The 19757-nt window shown below is 33.7% G+C and overlaps 1 protein-coding gene across 1 annotated transcript in view; it reads right to left on the minus strand.

The window, feature by feature from the left end:
• The window catches only part of TRDN (triadin), a 47728-nt gene that overhangs the window by 14668 nt on the left and 13303 nt on the right, over nucleotides 1–19757 (minus strand). The window contains exons 2-4 of the mRNA XM_032184471.1: nucleotides 18679–18816; nucleotides 16821–16847; nucleotides 2171–2218 (exon numbers count right to left, since the gene is read on the minus strand). Coding sequence (XP_032040362.1) covers nucleotides 2171–2218; nucleotides 16821–16847; nucleotides 18679–18816 — 213 coding nt within the window. The remainder of the gene's footprint in view (nucleotides 1–2170; nucleotides 2219–16820; nucleotides 16848–18678; nucleotides 18817–19757) is intronic.

A 19757-nucleotide genomic window follows, 5' to 3' on the forward strand; every position in this document is an offset into this window, starting at 1 on the left:
TGATAATCACCTGCTTCCATGGGCAGGCCATGCTCCTGCTCACACAGCTCAGGGTGCTATTGGCCCTTGTGGAAATGCTAATGCATCCAATACCAAATTGTAAAGACCCTATTTTGTAGTGAATTTATGCTTAACACATACATGTAATCACAAAATTTCACTGCTCTTAAGAATGAAAAAATGTTTTGTTGAATCAGTTCTCAGTGTATTTCTGCTTTTCAAAGTTGACTAAGTGCAATCATGGAAATACACTTCATTATTAGTAGTTTATCAAAATATTTAATTATAGGCAAAGATTAGGGTACAAATCTGCCTGGCTTTTAATACTCTTAAGAAACTTCCTTATAATTTTAGCCAGTTCTATCTGGAAATTCCATTCATTGCACCTGTTGCTGATATTTTGGTACAGCCTTTTCAAAATGAGGCTTATGGATGCAGCTTCCCTATTGGGACTTCAGAGGGTTTGACTACTAAAAAATATGTCTAAAATTATTTTTATAAGTCCAGCATCCCCATATTGAGGTCAGACAGAATGTTTTCTTGTAACTGTTCCTACTGCATGCAAAGTGCATTTTGAGGACTAAATATAAGCAGAAATATATATATGAGGAAAATATATATATGAGGACTAAATATAAGCAGAAATATATATAGTATGTTCAAGGCCAGGCTGGATGGTGCTTTGGGCAACCTGGTCTAGTGGAAGTTGTCCTGGCCTGTGGCAGGGGGTTTGGATGGTCTTTAAGGTCTCTTCCAACCCAAACCATTCTGTGATTCTATAATTCTATGAAGTATGAGACCCTCCCCATCTCCCCCTTGAAAAAACAAAACAAAACAAAACAAAACAAAACACACACACAAAACAAAACAACAAAATAACACAACCAAACACCTATATATATATATATATAGGTATATATATATATATACCTATATGTATATATATATATATATATAAATATATATATATATACATATTTGTCATTTGTCTTGCACTTCAGCAATTGATTGTCTAATTAAAGACTGCCTTATAAGGCATACTCATAAAGGGCATACTCATAAACTAATGACACCTGAGTGCTTTTTTTTCCCTAGCATCTTATAACATCTTTGTGATCATCTTTGTCACTTTAATGTTTTTCTATGTAAAGCAAAGTATTTCTGTACAGATGGAATAGTATACAGGAGGCTGATTTGGTCAAGGCTGCAACTTCATTTGTGTTTTTTTACCGTGCTTGAAAACTCCCTATCTGGGATACTTTGCTAATGAATTTTAGTTCATTATTGACCAACTAGCCCACTGATACCCTAAAAAATTTATTTCCAAGGTACATGATTTATTAAATAGTTGGGAAACAATTCTGGGTACTTCAGATGACCCTGGAAACCTAGCACTAGAGCTGTAAAATACTAGAAAGAAATATATATATAAAATGAATGTAATTTTATGAGGGAGAGTGTATGTATATACACATTATTTTTAATAAGCTTCCTTCTTGCTTCCTCCTATAATTACTAAGCACGACACTGGTGCATCACTGAGATGCTCATCAGATTTTGTGTATCCTAATCTTTCCAGAGGAGGTTTTATTAGACAAAATAAATAAATAAAAAATCTGCAAATAACTCAGGAAGCTTCTTTGTTTACCTGACCTCTGAAAACCAGTCCAAAACAGTTCCTCTGTGAATTTTGGGAAGTGCCAGTTAGAGGAGATTAAACACTCTGAAAGAGAGTAGGTTCTTATAGTGGAGGTTTTCTTATCTTTGATACACACCTGGCTCCCTCTTAACTAGCACTTCCTAACTTTGATGGCACTCACTGGCCTATAAATTTGTTTTCTTCCTTGCCGAACACACTTCATGTGTTTTGCACTAGAGGAAGTTCATCAGCACTCTATGTTCTTGCACCTTTGCAACAAAAAGACTCCTGGATAAGTATGGACAGGATAATCTTATTATGAATGTGTCTTTACAATATAGCCCAACAAATATAAAATGGCATTATTTGTTAATGTTAAGGCATACATTAAATTTTAGTTATTTTTAGACTGTGAGAACCACAGTGCTTCTGAGTGCTTCTATAATAAAACAGGGATAAAATATGTAGTTGGCAAATACAGTGTATATTATAAACATACATGTAAGTAAACAGACAAAAAAATAATGTTACCTTTTGGAGTTCGTTTTTCATGTCTCTCTGGTTTCGCTTTATGGATTTCTGAAAACAATGTAGAGTTTATTTATCCATATCAAACTAATCTTAACACAGGGAAATATCAGATGCATTCTTTTAATAAAATTAGGTAAGTGCTTCAAAATTATAGCACAGCCATGACTTTATTATATTCATATTCATAATTATATACAATAAAGTTAAATTATCAGTTATAGCTATATATACATGCACACAGAATACACGTGGACAAAAATCATAACAATAAATGACTTGAATAATTATTCTGATTTAAATTAAGCTATATCTGCTTTTCAAGTCAAGAACAGGTTTTTCTGACCTGCAGCTGCTATATGGTAACATATGTTGACTACGAATCAGAAAAAAAAACACATCCTTTTACTAAGCATTTTTCCTGTATCTCTACTTGTTTGCCAGGATTAGTTTTTTATGTTCTCAGAATTACCTTTGGAAGGTAAATATTCTTTTTACTACATTTTCTAAATTTTTAAAGCTCAAATGCTCAATTGGTAGCTCCAACACACAATAAAAATAGACTCAATGTTGGACAAAAATTACAAACAGATATAAAAGTTCCCAGGTTAGGGATTAGAGTCTCCGAGAATGACTGACTCATTTTAATCATGCTGTATACCAATAAATCCCTTAGCTAAGAACTGCCTTGTTAGAAGAGAAACAAGAAGAGTTAGTACAGTATTTACATGCCCTTGCTATGCCACCTCCTCTAAAAAAAAAATCCTCACCTGTGACATAGATATTATGTTACTGCTATATACATTTATGTTTTTTTTTTTTTTTTTTTTTCTTCCTACTGTCCTAATTGTGTCAAAACCAGGATATTATAAAACAAATGACCACCACCAACAAAAACAGAATTAAATCAAGCTTGCATAGCACTGCTTGCTTACAGTGGTAGAAATATACAGGCCATTACAGGTGCCCAATAAAGCCATTAAGACTCAACAGAGTCTCTGGCTGATTAGGCAATATGCATATTTTCTTGCAGTGGAAAACTGGCATAAAATACTGGATCAAATAAACCTTTGACAACAACACATACAATTCTGACCAGACCCTATTGGAGGTGCTACCCTGTATTTTAGGATCTTGGTCTGCATAATCTAAATTAAACAAGAACTCTGGCACCAAAATTAATCCAAGGGAGAAAAAAAAAAAAAAAAAAAAAAAGTGTACATTACATCTCAACTCAAAGGAGCTACTATAATGCCTTTTGAAGACAACTGAAATTTTCCATTTATCCCATTAGTTATCTGGTCCAGCTGTAACAGAATCTACATTGGCAAAGAGATACAATGGAAAATGGTATTTTCTCTTTCCAAGATTGATTTGTGCATAGTTCATTTGAAAAAAATACAAGATATTTTTATTAGATAGTAGTAGCCATCTGAATCATAGCTGAATTAATGATTTTGCCTGCTTCACAAGAAACAACTATGCTATAACATCAGTCTATAGCCTTGAGAGAGAACATTACTTCATGGAGATAAAGGAAAACAAAGGAGGATATATGTACTACTGTTAGCTGTCTATGTATGGCAGCATAACTAAGCAAATTATATGATGTCAATGAGCCAAAAGGCCTTTTGTTCTATTTTCACCTTGTATTTTTCAGCCTGAGAGTGTAGTTCATTTATTGTTCTATAAGCCTCAAAGGTTATGATTAGGAAGAAATCATGCTGTATTGATTTACTGTATTTCATCTGATCTTGTTTGTTTTTTGTTTGTTTGTTTGTTTTTCAACTACATGAGGATATTTTTTCCATCTACCAAGACAATCCAGTAACTGAATTCCCTCTTGTTCTGTTTAAAAGGATACACAAACTAGTTTTGGTAACTAGTTTAGGAATGGTTCAAGACAAAGATTATGTGCAGCTAGCTCTGAGCACATCTGAGCAGTTCTCCATGCTGCTGTTCCAGACTGCCTCGGTGCATTTAAAGAAAGCTCTGTTACTTCCTTTGCATTGCAATATACAATGTAGACATATCTCACCCAGCTCAAAGTTCATCCTACATACAGATGTAATTATGTCCCACTGCCTGACATATCAAATCATACAGTGACACATATTCATAGAATGGCTTGCGTTGGAAGGGACCCTTAAAGATCATCGAGGCCAACCTCCTACCATGGGCAGGGACACCTTCCACTAGACCAGGCCCCATCCAGCCTGACCTTGATCCTGGCCTATCTCCTAATAGGGGCATACACAATCTCTCTGGGCAACCTGTTCCAGTGCCTCACCACCTTCATTGTAAAAGATGTCTTCCTTACAATCTAAATCTACTGTCTTTCAGTTTAAAACATCTGCCCATTGTCCTCTCCTTGCTTGACTTAAGGTTACTCAACTCCACTGTGTTCCAACCAACCGTGTGTCTCACTACAAAAAATAGGCCTTTTTTTTTTTAAAAAAAAAAAAAAAGTCTTTGCTAAAACTTCTGTGATTTTAGTGAATTTCTTATTGCTTCTTCAACTACCAAATATATATGGAAGAATGACTGTAGAACTGGCCATCCAAATTAGCTTAACATGGTATCAGTGATGGCACTTACTGACACAAACACTTCAGTAATGCACATAAAATGGTATTTTCTAGACAGCAACATTGAGAATGTCATCTAATTTTCTGCTACAATTAGGATACTGTACATTGCACAAAACCCTACAAAATTCCTTGAAGTGAAATACAACTTCATAAAACATAAGTGTGTGTATATGTATTTTTATATATTGCAAAGTATGCCATCATTAGGATCTCTCCACAAACTCTGCATTATAGTTAGAACCATCACGAAATATTGTAGCCTGAAGGACATCAATTCTGATTCTTTATAACCTAAATTTTCCCAGCACAAATAAATCTAGTTTCAATATACGCTGATCTTGATCAATTTACAAGACAGAAAATAGTGACTGTTATCTAACTCAGAAATATTTAAAATAAGGAAACACATTAGATTACTCTATTGAGACTTTTTCTGTTCTGGGAGTTTTGATACTGCCTCATCCTTTATGACAAATAGCTTTAATTTTCTAGTAATCACATCATATCTTATTGCTGAGTTGACAAAGCAGCTATAATATCATAGAAGACTTACATGGCCAGTTTAAAGCATGTAATTTATCTCTATCAATGTGACACATTGTTAATAAATCCTAAATATTATGAATTCATGTTTAGAAAAATGACAGAATCAAGCAGCAGCAAGGATAATCTTTGTTACCACGGCAACCATCCTGATTCTTTATGAGAAGACAGCACAGTTTATTAAATTATTGCAAGGTAGTATGTATTTTAAAAGCTGTATACATTTTTTTTTTTTGCCACTTATCAAGCAGACGTGAAAAATTATCTTTCCCCTTTTGTTTCTTGGGCTTTTAATAGATAAGTACTTTATTTCCTTAAATACAGGTACTGCTTGACACCAATTTTTCTATACTTTGGGTGTTGTGTGGATACACAGAACATGCAGAGTGATTATTTTAAACAACTCCTGGAAGGGAAGTTAGTGGGCTTCTCACTGATCATTTCAAGATGCTAAAATGAGATAGAGCCAATATATCCTTAGTAGGCAATTGGTGTGCTTTTGACCCAGAACAGGCCCACATGGACACTAAGGATCAGTGTTGAAGGCAGCTTTACTGAAAATCCTTGCTAAACACACAGTTTGGATAATAGTTTTTCCTACCCTTCACCAAGATAATTCCCATTATCAGCACTTTGTGATGTCTAACAACAGCCTGGCACTGACTATGAACTATAAAGCCCCCGCTCTGCGAAGATCAAGGTTGGAGAAAGAGAAAAAGAATGCAATCCCCTGACCTAGCATAGCTCAGCTCTGTGCAGATTTACCTGAGCATGACTGAAGAGGCACCGCCTCTTCTCCACTTCTCTGAAGAGGAATAGGGCAAGGAAATCTCTGTTTTCATCAACAGAGTTCACTTCTTCCTCTGTTTTTGTCTGCTCTCCTGTTATCTCCTCTTTTTGTATTTGAACTGATTGAGTTTAATTTGAAGTAATAATATGGTATTTTTTTCTCTCTTTTTTTTTTTTTTTTTTTTTTTTTTTTTTCTAAACACATTTTACCACTTGGTCTTCTTTTCATATTCTCTTACAGGTAACACACTGATATATGTTTTTAATGTTTTGACATTCTTTCATAAACATCTAAGTGTGAAAAGGAAAATGAGTCCTACTCACAGTCATGTCATACCAGAGGTTAATTATTTGCTTTTGAGCAGTCAAAACCCTTACAGCTATTCCAAGAAATTTAATGGCACTATATCCTTGATAGTTTATCAAGACTAATTGGTAGCAGGCTGCTGATTATCCTGAAGAGTTGGTGGAAATAGACACTGAGGGCAAGGCAACAGTGAGTGGTGTTATGAGCTTTGTAAGATAAGAGGAACATCATTTCTAATATGTTTCTAGATGCTGTCTGTATGAAGAATTGTAATCCACTCTCCAGCTGCTGGTATCCTCAGGAGAAATTTGTAATTGCACGGCTGATGTCTATTTTTAATCTAGATAGTAGCAGCTGGTGAGGGTGACAGTTATCCTTATGGGTCTGGGAGAAGAATAAAAGAATTCATGCATAACAGCAACTTCTAGATAATAGCTAATATGTAATGTAGCTGGAGTCTAGAGAAAAAAAATATTGCAACAGAAATAATGGGGAAAAACAATGAAAGAAGAGGTAATATTTAATTGAGGAAATAAAATGGTGTATTGTGCATATATCTAGGAACCAAAGATAGTGTAATGTTACAGGAGAGTTTAGGGTTTAGGTAGTAACTTTCAGCGCTAGAAAGTCTGAGTGATGCATATGACTAATTTAGATGACTTCCTTAAAGCTTCCTAGTAGTGTAGTCATATCCCCTGTGTTTTCATAGACAAGTATTTTTCTTTGTTCTGAAGACTCATAGCAACAGGTTGGGGTACAGAGCAACTTTTCCTGAGGTTGTGAAAATGTGACAGGAGGTAATTTGTCCCTTATCAATGAAAACACCAAAGGGTTTGTGTTTGCATTTGCAACCAATGCATGGTTGAGCAGCCAGTGAACTATTGGTCCATAGTGCTTCTTAAGTACAGTTTCAAAACTGTTTATTCATCTCTTTAGAATTCACAACTACAATTTGGAGTGAAAATGCAGATCCTTTTCTCTTGCCTTGTCTTTTCAATATTTTGCAGTGTCTCTTTCATGTGCTGCATATCACTACTTTTGACAGAGGTCACAGAGGACCATTTCTCCTTCTTGGTGCAAACCCTTTGTTCTGGTCTATGTTTACCCAAAATAACATGTTGTCCTAAACTGTGAAGGTTGCTGTGAAGTGACTTTGACTGCTCCTAAGCCTATTCAGCAAAGCTTGACTACTTCACTGCAATTGTCTTTATTCCCTCCTCTTGGTAGTTTGTTTGGCATCTCTGAACTATCAGAGACAAAGAGAGGCTGACCCTCAAATATTTTGGAATAATTTACCTATCTTGGGTAGCATAAAGTAAACAAGTAGGTTTTAATGTTCTCCTAAGAATACAAAGATGTTCTTGGTCTTTCTGCTATATAAACTTTTTTATAATGCCAAAATGGTACAAAAATAAACAGATTAGATTCTAGTTCAAGAGATATTCAGTTGTTTCCACTCTACTGTACCTTCACCAGTCTATAATATAAATGCATCATAGACGACTTGCTGACATCTTCCTCATCTTGCTGAGGAGTGCTTTGATTCTGGGCTGATGTTTTATTTTATCTTTTACAAGAGTATACATCAAACAAGATGCATTGGAAAGAAAGGGTTTCTCAGAATAGTGTGTTTTCATAACAGCAAAACACCCCAGCCCATGTAAAGATTTTATTATAACCTGCTCTTCCATAATCTCCAATGTTCTGGACTGAACTTATTCGACTCCTTTTAACAATTGATTAATTCAAGACAGTTAATTTTGTACATATTTTTCCACATTGCTATGTTGGAAATATCATTCATTTAGCTATAGCTTTAGCAATTAGCAGTGAGTAGAAGTGTATCATTACATTGCTGTGGACTTATTAAAACATTATTTTATTTTATTTTATTTTTGGGGGGGTAGGGGGCAAAATCATTGATTAGTGTCATTGATCTTTTATCCAGAAATAAAGAAAAGGAAATGATCATGGTCCTCAGAGACAAAGTCCATCTTGAAGCCTCAGTTTACCAAGGCACATGGAATTTTACATGGTGCACAAACTCTTTTATTTTAGATGCTGTTTTTTATGCTGTGGGTTTTCTTTTGCCTCTCATAAAGTTTCCATTTAGAGTGGAAGAACTATTTCTTAACAGAAAGCTTTTAAGGGGAGAGGGTATTACTAATTATCTTTGAATAATTATCCTGCAAGTAGCACTGGCATGATTAAAGAATACCATAGGCATACTGTTTTGTATGAAGAAATTTTAGTAATTAGTCTTTGGAAAGAATTAAAAGGGGAAAATAGCAGATCTTCACCCTAAACATTTTTTACATAAAAGTCTTTTAATAATAATAATAATAATAATAATAATAATAAAGTATAAATAATTTAATAATAATAATAATTAATATTTTATTCCAAGTATATGGAATAAAAAAATTCACTGTTCACTGTTGTTTTTTTTTTTTTTAAATTTCTATTTTTTATTGCTGGTGTTGTACTGTTGTTCCCTGACTGCAGTTCTGTACCTTGATTCTGAAGTGGAAAATGAATGCCTTGATATATTTTTATTTATGGATTTCAACCAACAGAAAAAAAATTGGACAAGTTTTAGATGATGTTTTTCATAATCAATTTTATCATCGTCTGCACTTAATTGAATGTAATTTTATGTAGACAAAATACCGACAAAAATTGTAGACACCTGAGTAGAGTAAAATGATATATACAGAAAAATCTCTAAAATTTAGTATTAAATATGTCTTTTTTGTATAAATTTTTTCAATATATATTTTTTCTTGTGTGTTGGAGAAAAACAGGAAGAAAAAAAAAAAAAAGAAAGCACAAGACTAACCACAGTTCCTATGCTTGACTTTAAAAAAAAAGGCAACTCTGCAGATTCTACCTTATTGTATTAGACTGCCAATTAGACTGCCAATTAGACAATAAATTGAATCATTTCTAGATTTGCTAAGGGGGGCTTCTTTTGTACGAGCCTGGCATGCAGAAGAGAGATACTATTTCTGTGGGTCACAAGCATAGGGCCCAACTTACTACATCTTCTCCTTGGGACAGCAGCAGCTGTTAGAGGATTTGAGTTCACTCAGAAATATACAGGACCTCAGATTTTGGTACTGTAAGTTTATCTGAGTTTTGGAGGACCTTTAATCTTATTACCTTTTTGTGGTCTTGCCAGACAAATTCTCCCTGAACATAGGCCACAGAAGTAGAATTAGCTAGATGAGAAAAACCTATTACAGGAGAAACCTTTTTCCATGTTGAAAATTTAATAAATTTTATTCTGTTTTATTTTCTTTGTATTTCATACATATATATATAAACACATATATATGTCCTTTATTAGCTCTTGCTAGGTCAGGAATTTGCTCTGTCTCTAGGACAGCAAACTCCCAGCCAGGGGGACATCTGCCTAATACTCTTCTCTTCTTTTTGAGTAAGATGCCACACTGCTGAGGCACAAATGAAGAATTCCACTATAGAATTCCAACATGATAACATGGGTTATCTTAAGCTTTGCCTAAGGGTTTCCCTGATTTAAGAGGATAGTTTAAACTTCTGAAAACCTCTGTGTTGTTACACTTCTCCCAGAATTCTTAGTAGCCTTGTGGTCCAAAGTTCTCTGTGTATTTTTTTTTTTTTTAAAGATAGACAGCAATTCTTGATTAAAATTGAAACTTAATCACTGTTCTTCAATAGGGAAGAGAACTATAATGAACAATTATATTCCCTAGAGGTAAGTAGTTTTGTTTCATCTTGATAATATGGTAAATATTTTCCTTACATTATAAAATGCTATTTTATTGTGGAAATGCTATTACCATATTGATCAGAGTATGTAAAAGGAGATGATATTGTTAAAAGAACATTAATAACAGAAATGGATGCCACAAAAATGAAAAAAAAAAAAAAAAAAGCATATCTGGAAAAGCAGTTTAACATCTGAGAATTGAATCAATCAATGATTTTCATCTTTTAACACAGGGTGTACCTTACACAAAGACATGCCAAACGCTTTGTAGTAAAGTGCAGCCTAGGGAGACGGTGAAAGCCTTTTACAGGGATCTTTAATAGCAACTCATACACAGAAAAGTGAACATTACCATATGGCAACATAAAAGAAACTGAATTCAGAAGGCATTACCAGTACAAATAGATATATACTTTAGGGATGAATGGAACTGAATAATTATTTTCTAAGACACACTTATAACTACCACACCAGCAACTCAATTTTCAGGCTGCATAGATGGTAATCTGAATTTCTTTTCTCTAGTCCATTCCAACTTTTTGGTTGGAAAACACTTATTTCTTTGTATAAATATTTTTTGAACATGAATATTATCTCCATAAAATAAAATAAAATGGTTATTCTTTCCAGGCTTGTTACTGTATAACAAAAAGACCTCTAAATAGTAGGAGCTGATATTTTTATTTCTGTATTCTTCCCAGGAAGAAAAGATAGTTGCCATGTTGTCTAGCAATGCAATTTTTTCCAATTAATCTCCAGATAACAGCAAATTATAATCTTTATTTTTTTATAAGAACTTCTGATTCTTTAAAAATTTTTAGTAAAACCTATTAGTAGAGTGTTTAAAATGCAAGAGTTTTAAATATCTGGCTTTTTTATTTTTATTTTTATTTTTTTTAAAGGTACTGTAGGTATTCTGGTCTTCTCCAGCTGCTCCATAAGCGTGTACTTCTCCATTAGGTCCTGTGTAGCTTCTGCCTGTCCCTGCTATAACTGAGATACAGTATGTTACCTAAAATGGCACTAGCCAGCTATATTTATTGATATATATATATAGATTTATTATGTTATTTGTAAAAATATATGTATTCATATATTATTTACTTACAGCTATATATACATATAAATACACTACATTTATAATATAATAAAAATATATATTTATATATAAATACATATAAATACAAATGAATTATATATACATTTATAGTATGGGAAAAGATTGTTTCTTTGTGATACCAAGTTAAAAGTAAAAAACCACGAATTCTAATGCAAACATATATTTTTTTTAAAGATAACAGATTAAGGTGACTATTTATTATTTAACTAAGCATATGAGAATTTGGAAAAGGAAAATGTCTTCTTCAAAGTTTTATTATGAAACCCTACTGGTTCCAACAACTTATTACCATCATAGTTTTGTTCCCAGTGTACATATCGTCTATGGCCTTGAATTCACTGTAAATAGATAGATGGATTACAACCATTCTGCTGAATTCAGTGACAGCATGGTTCAGGCAGTCCCTGATTTGGGCAAATGTATGGAGTATGGAAAATAGTTCTGGGAGGTTATTGCTATATTTTTAACAGTTCTTGTTCCCTTAGGCATTTGCATAGGTTACTCTTGGACAGCAATAGTGACTTCTGGCCCATTCACTGGATGAACTGGACTTTTAGCCTGATCATATCATTCTTATTTACTTAATAGATAAAAACAATCCGACATAGTTAGATACTAGGGCTAAGATCTTTGTCAGTAAGTTTTTCCCTCCTCTTTTTGAATACGCTGTAACAGTTCTCTCTAGGCTTATAGGGGGCATAATATCAAACAAAAACAAACAAAAGCTAAATAAATAAATAAATAAAATCACCAAATCCCCTACTAGTCTTCTCTAGGCAGCTTGTTTCTACCTGGGAAAGGTAGAAACAAAGGTATCCCAGGCCAAGCTGGCATAGATATTTGTTTGATCACTCTCAAAGGAAGATGTAGGAAATAATCTGATTGAGAAACTTTCCTTCCAGGAGCATTTTGTTTGTGGTTGTTAGCTCAAATTCATACCCACATCCGAAAAACAAAGTCATGCTAAATAAATTCTGGCTTGGGTGGTGGGTTTAATGGGAGTGAGTGTCCAGAGTCAAGTACGGAGTAACTGCACCTTGACCAGAACTACTGAGAATAAATCAGAAGAAACAACTGCAGCCTTAGAAGTTGCTGTGACTTTTCAGAAGAGTATGATATGTGTATCCTGAACATATTAATTACCAGTCTAATCCTCAGGGTTTATATTCTTATCTGAACTGAAGACAGGGTGGAAAGAAGAATAAGGTATTTTCCAAAAATATTTATTGGTAATAATAAAGTTTCTTGCAAAATGTAACAGAAATTTCTGTTATATGTGGTTTCTTGTTTTAATCTATGATTTAACTGTATTTTTAAGGATTTTTTTTTTTTTTTTTTTTTAATACCAGAAAGGAAAATAGAATCATTTCATACAAGTATTTTATACATCTTTCTAACTAATAGAGACACCCTAGCTCACAAAAGGTCTCTTAGAGAGAGGTCTGTCTCTTCTTCAGAGAAATCAAGTTTGTTTTGATTGCTGATATAAAATAATCTTATGCTAATGAAAACCTGTTAATGTAGAGATGGTAACAATACCACGGTGGTGCTCCATTTCTTGCTCAGTGCTTTCTAACTTCCTTATATTTGTAGAAATGAGAATTGCTTAGAAAGGGACATACTTTTGAAAGTGGGGAGGTGGGGCATATTTCATTATATTATGTTTCATATAAGCCCAAGTATTAAATCAAAGAAGAATATCCTAGAGAAACTATTTAATAAGCTTCAGATTTTAAAGCTAAAAACAAACAACTCTGATGTTAGAATATTTTGAATAGTTTTGAACAACTTCTTCTGAAGTCCAAGCACAAGATTCATGCTTCCTAGCCAGAAATTATTGCCTGTTTTACAGTGGAAGATGTTACTTTAATATACAAAACTGACTATATGTGCACAGTTTGTCAGTTCTACCCTGGCAAACTAAATTAGGAACCCATATTTAGATTTAAATTTTCAATTACCAATATATAAACAGGAATGAAGTTCCAAGACAGTTTAATAATCACGTTTTAGCCAGGGATGACGGTGCTAAAGTGTCTGCACTTGCCTTTATTTTAGAGGTAATTATTTTCAGTGTTGTGCACTGTGTTTCTCAGCTCTTTACCAACTTCAGAGCTGATGCTAGGTACAACAGATGTGCACAAAAAGATAATAAATATTTCTCTCTGTTTCTGTAACAATAAATTCTAAAAGGACCAAAATATGAGAAAACATACAGACGTCTAATAATTGGATTTGTCTCTAAAGGTTAAACTAACCCTTAGAAAATGAACAGCAATATCCTTCAAAACCATTGTTCTAGAAGGAAATGAAGCCAAAAATGTATTAAGCCTGCAAGAAATTGTTATTAGGCTTCGAGCATCTTTTGTGAAAAAGCACTGCATTTTTAGCATGTTGAGAGTACACACTGTTAAAGACTGCAAAGTTCTTTACAGAAAAATTCACCTCTGGTGAAGGCTACATTATTTTCATTAGACATTATCAAATGTTCACACATTTCCAGTTATTAAAGATAAATATTAGTGATAAGACTTAGACTGGCAAAAGTAATTGCAATAAAAAAGGCACTTGAGAAGCATTTTCATTCTTTCTAAAGAATTCTGAAACTGATATTAGTTCTGTTCTGTGTGCTAGACCATAATCATTGCTAGCATTCTTATTATCTTTGCTTTCAATTTACATCTTTAGGAAGGTGATCTTTGCTTTCTTTGGGCTCATAATTATTATTGCAGTTTTATTTATTTAATTATTTTTCTTTCATCACTGCAGTGATGAACCACCACCACCACCCCTGAAATTTATTCAATATGTGATTTTATTGTAGTACCAGTAATCTTATTTTTTCAGTTACTATATTTACATTATAAAGTATTTTTATGCTAACATTTTAGCATTCATTACAACTGCCAGTCAAAAAATAAAAAAATAAAAAAATAAAAAAACGAAGGCTTGTCCATACAGCCAAAGTAGGTATGGAGATTAAAAACAAACAAAAAAACAACCCTTATCTACTTATTCATGAAAGCTCTTATCAAAATAACAAATACTTAAAAGTCAGGCACAGCAACATTAGATCTCATATGCACATTTCCAGAGTGAAATTTGAGAGAAACTTCTAACTTCTAAGTATGTGGAAAAAATCAAACTCTGTTCCTCTTCCAGTGTGTACTATATGGTCTAACTGTTGGTCTTTGTTTAGGATGTTCAAATACCCCAAGTATAAGAAAAGACATCTAAAGAAGTATAATTCACAAAGCTATGGATGCAGCACTGAGTATATGGGGCTATGATGTAGAAATGGTTCTTTAAATGAAAGTGGAGAACACTCTAAAGCCAAAAAGTTTGGTGTTGATTTTGTGGATCTAGCTGCTAACATTTTGATATCCAAAAATTGCAGGTCCTTCTTAGGGTCTGGTCCTAATAGCAGTCATACAAAACAAACAAACAAACCAAAACAAACCAAAACAAACAAACAAACAAAAGCTAACACGCTTTTTTGTCATTAAAAGCTAAAAGCTTCAGGCCATACATCTTGTATTTTTGTAGCCCAGAAAAAGAGGTGACAAGATCAAGTATAATCAAGCATGCTCAAGTATAATCAAGGCCAGATCCTATTTGTCAAAATGAAATGGAGACCTTCAGTCATCTGGAGATGGTAACAAGTTATTTGTGGATGTTGCTATGTGAAAGTTAATGGGTATATCCAGAGAGCCTTAGATCACTTCCTTCCTCAGTTCTGGTCAAGAAACACCATATTACTGGGAGGCAAGGATGAAACTCCTTATCCTCTAAAACATGGAGAGAAACATCTTCAGCAAACATACAGGAAGTAGAAAAGCCCACTCAAAATATCTTTAAAAGTGCAGGCTGATGAAGCATGTTTGAATTTGGGCCCGCATATCTGTATGACTGAGTTATCCCGTAAGGTACCAGCTCCTGAGGAATCACCAGCCTCTCCTTCATTTTCTTCACACCAAACACAGGCAATGTGCTCAGGCATTTATCTCTGAGGGAGGGCTGAGAACTCTGAATCCTGAAGAAAACATTTTAAGCTGGCAGTTAGGTATTCAGCTCCTTGGAAGGGATGAATACCAGGTCCTAACAATCATCTCAGCACTTCCAACTAACTAATTTATGCAGCCTCCAATTTATTTTGATGGCTTCTCTGAATTATATTTCTGCAACCTAACATACACACAAAGTGTAAGGAGCTTGCCTTTAGTAGACATGAGGATATCACAGACTTCTAAATCAGCAGGTATTGCAATGCTGAAAATGGCATTGTCTGTAATGTTTCCATGGATTAAGTCTTGCCAAGCAGTGAAATACCTCTATAACAGTTCCAGGCCAACCAGTTACACTGGCCCATGGTGAGTAGTTACCTTCCAACCATGTATTTGAGGGCTCTGACAGCAGTGCATGAGAGCTTTAGACTCTGCACCTGCTGTCAAATTAGCAATGCATTTCTCTCTGGGAGAAGAGACAGGGCAATGCTGAACCCTTTTGAAAATGTTACAGATGGAGTAAACTGAAATGTTTTCCTACACAGTATATAAGTTTTCTTCAGTCCTAAAATGAAGAATTCATTCATCATTCATTGAAAGATGAATGGCCCTGGTCTTCAAGATTATTCAGTCCTTGGATATCCTATTGAGACTGACAGAAGGTGTCATTAAACACAAGCTTGATCCAGTTCCAATTAACTTCAGAGAAAACTGGATTGTAATCTCAGTACCAACTTGGGTGATAGATTCTTCAGTATGTGCATTTACTTTTTGATTTACCATTTGATGGATACCAGATTCAAATCAAACAGGTATGTTTATAACACAACTTGTTATTATCAACCTGTGCTCAATTTGTAGCAAAAAAAAAAAAAAAAAAGCCTTCGTTTTGAAAAGCTTTACATCCTATCACCAATATCACAAGCCTTCTAATACATTTTGATTTAATAGAAGTTGAATTTAAGTTTTATATTGCAGCATGACAATCAATCTGGAAAGATTTATATTATAAGTCCTACTTGTTTCATTCTTGTCTGTTGCAAAAATTCAATGTTAACTAAGTATTATTATTTATTTTTTTTTCAGAAGATTCTGAGGTAGTCCTTATTTTAGGGTTCAGTATTGACACAACATAAAATGCTTTTACAGCACCTTGTCATTATTTCTTGATAAATATTCTTTCTATGTGATTACTTCTAAATACTATTTCTATGCAGGCATATGTGTAACTCATACTAGCATTAATAAGAGTTCCATATACAGGGCAATGTTACAAATAATATTATTTCAGTAATTCTGTGAGCTTGTTATAAACATTTTTTTTTCAGCTTTTTGCATAATAATAAAATGAATTATTGCAGAAAGCAAACATTTCAGCAAGTATTATAATTTGAGTTTCTTATTTATGAAAATTTGTAAAGCACAATATACTTGGTTAGTAGACTGACGTGAATAATGACATAACCTATAGAACAGACTATAGTTTATTCATAAAATACATTGTAAAAATATTTGTTGTCCTATATAATAAAGCAACTGACCAACCTTTTTTCAGGGAAGGTTCCACTTCACCTAAACCATGAGGAAAAAAAAAATCAGATAAAAGATATAATAAAACAAAGCAAAACAATATACTACTTCTTTTTTTTTTTTTTTAATTTTATTATTTAATGCATTTTATTCTTTATATGCTGAAAGGCAATCACCCTGTTCTGAGATTTTCAGAAATCCTTTTTTACCATAGAGGATTTCTAGGACAGATATATTCAATGCAAAGGAGGGACCAAGGAAACACCCAAATCTGTATTTTTTGCTTCTGAATAAAAACTTGTGATAACACATTTGCAATTTGCTTGGATTTATGCACATATCCTTGTTTTAAGAAAAAGCCCAGTGATTCATTTTTAACTCCAAATTATAAAATGAATATGCAGGTTAGCAAGATTGTACTAGCAACACTTTCAGTGAAATTCAAGACAAAAGGGACAATTTCAGTGGAACTATGAGCCCTTGATTTGAATTTCAAGGGTTTAGTCTGGGCAATAATGGTGAGTGTGCAGCTATTGGCTACAGCGCACAATAGGCAGGGAGTTCATGTGCACCTACTTTTTATGATACAATGCAATACGCTACTTGTAGCCATTTCACACTCCTGGTAGATATCAGTGAAATACCACCTGGCTAGCAGGACTGAGGTTTTTAAATACTCCTTAGTGAGCACTCTGATCTTGAGATTTTGTATGCCAGGTGTTTTATGACCTTTTCTGCTTGCATTAACTCCACTTCCATCCACTCAAGTACTTGAATGCTTGCAGATTCTTCAAGAGTTACAAAATGATAAAAATTAACACTTTTGAAATTTTAGCAAGCTTTCAAGATTTCACAGTTTTTTTGTTTCTCAACCGTATGAGAGAGTGGCTTTCTATTGTTTTTAAATCATACCTCAGAGTAGAATGTCCAGTTCACAAATTTACATGTAACATAAACATATGTTCACATGTATATCTATTAGAATTCATATATAGAAAAGCTCATGCACCATGTAAAGGTAGAAAATAGATACTATCTCAAGCTTATGAACAAACAGGTAGAAGTCAGTTTTAGTGCACATTGTTTTTAAATTATATTCGGTGTAACCAAAGGGAATGTAAAATAAACTACTGGGGAATGAAGATGTCAGTCCTACACTCATTGCTTGTCAGAATGAACAATATGATGTGACATGAAGATACACTACTGGTCTGCTCATACCAGCGAATTACTTTTTTTCTATAACAGAAGGATTGCTATGTCCAAACTTGAAATTCTAGCAGTTTACTTTCATTTATGAATAAGTAATTAAAGTCAGATGAAGAATTTTACTAATTTTTACTAATTTTTAGTAAATTTCATTGTTTGTAATTTGCCATCCAAACTCCCCTTAGTCCAGCCAAAATAGTAAATTTTATCATATTTTTCTTGTGTCAATATATTGTCCTGTCATCAGTACATTAAATAAAAAATAAAACTAAATATCTAGGTTTCTAGGTCTACCTTGTATATTTCCTGATATTCTTTAGATTCTTACTGATGAAAAGAAAATAGCGATTGCCATTCTCTGAAGCAATATCCTGATGCATCTTTTGTTTTTTTCTTGTATAAATTTGCTCTTTTCTTTAAGATGTACTAATGGTAATATTTAATTCTGACAGCTTTTGTGTAATGGTACATTAAACATGAGATGAAAGCTAACAAGGAGACCAATTTACTGATTGTAATAGCCAGTAGATGCTTTATTAGCAACAACATTTACTTTTGTTTTTGTTTGACCTTCTTGACTGTGAGGTTAAAAATTGAGTAAGCCAACATAAAGCACATAAGACAACAGTTAGAGCAGTTACAAAAATCTCTACATTAAGAATACCTTCATCAGTGTCATCATCATCACTCCATATGATGTCAGACAATAAAGAAATAAAGCCATAAAGCCAATCAGTGGATTCTTCCAGCGTCTCATGAATGATTCTCAGTGGTTCTGTGCTGAGCTTGTTAACAGATCTTCCTGAGTGCAGAGTTTAAAAAGAAGAAAAAGTTTGAAAAACATACTCATTTGGTGATTAAATCTTCATTTTACACAGGACTAATTATATTACCTCCTCTAATACAAACAAAGATTTTGAATATTAATTTTTATTATTCAAGGGTTTGAGGACAGCTCTCCTTTCTGTGCAAGACTGGTATAAACTGTATTCCTACTGCCCTTAGCAGAGTGATTCATGACCCAGTGGACAATTTGGTCTGATACTGCTCTTCAAGTTCTGTCTCTTCTTTTGAGGCTTGGTTAGGATAAAAATAAATATAGATTTGATTTCACATAATATTTATTCTTTTAGGTAATCTCTTCTTTTCAGCCCAGTTTACTTTGTTGGCCTATGTCCCCTGCCTCCAATTTTTATTTAGTATTGACGGATGTGGGTGTCCCACACCTCACATCACATCACCTCAAGACCTCTGTTTTACACTAGTCCTGGATGAGGAAATTGCTGAGGCCTGCTTCAACTGTGTGGACACATACAGAGAACATGTAAAGGATGGGAAGAAGAAAGCTATGTACATTTGGGCCAAAACAAACCCAAGTCCAAAATGAAAGGGGTTGTGAAACACAAATTATGGCACACAGGCAACTATACTTAAATACATACACACGTTTATGCTTCTTCTTTTAGAACTATTCTGGAGCTTCATTCACATATGCTTGTACACATCTGTATATTTAACTAATTTTCTTACTGCTCCTGTGGGCAAGTAGGTTGGCAAACAAGAAAGCTGTGCAATTCCATGTGCTCCATCTTCCCAATGTCAACAATTATTTGCTGAGACCTGCAATGGAAGCAAGGCCCCTGCTCCCTACATATCCACACTTCATAGAAAGAAACCACCAGTGAGTAATAAAAGGATTCTCTTAAAAGCATCTCCAGATGTGATTTCACCAAAATTTCTCTC

The sequence above is a fragment of the Aythya fuligula genome, chromosome 3, assembly GCF_009819795.1.
Source record: "Aythya fuligula isolate bAytFul2 chromosome 3, bAytFul2.pri, whole genome shotgun sequence".
In the NCBI taxonomy this organism is placed as follows: domain Eukaryota; kingdom Metazoa; phylum Chordata; class Aves; order Anseriformes; family Anatidae; genus Aythya; species Aythya fuligula.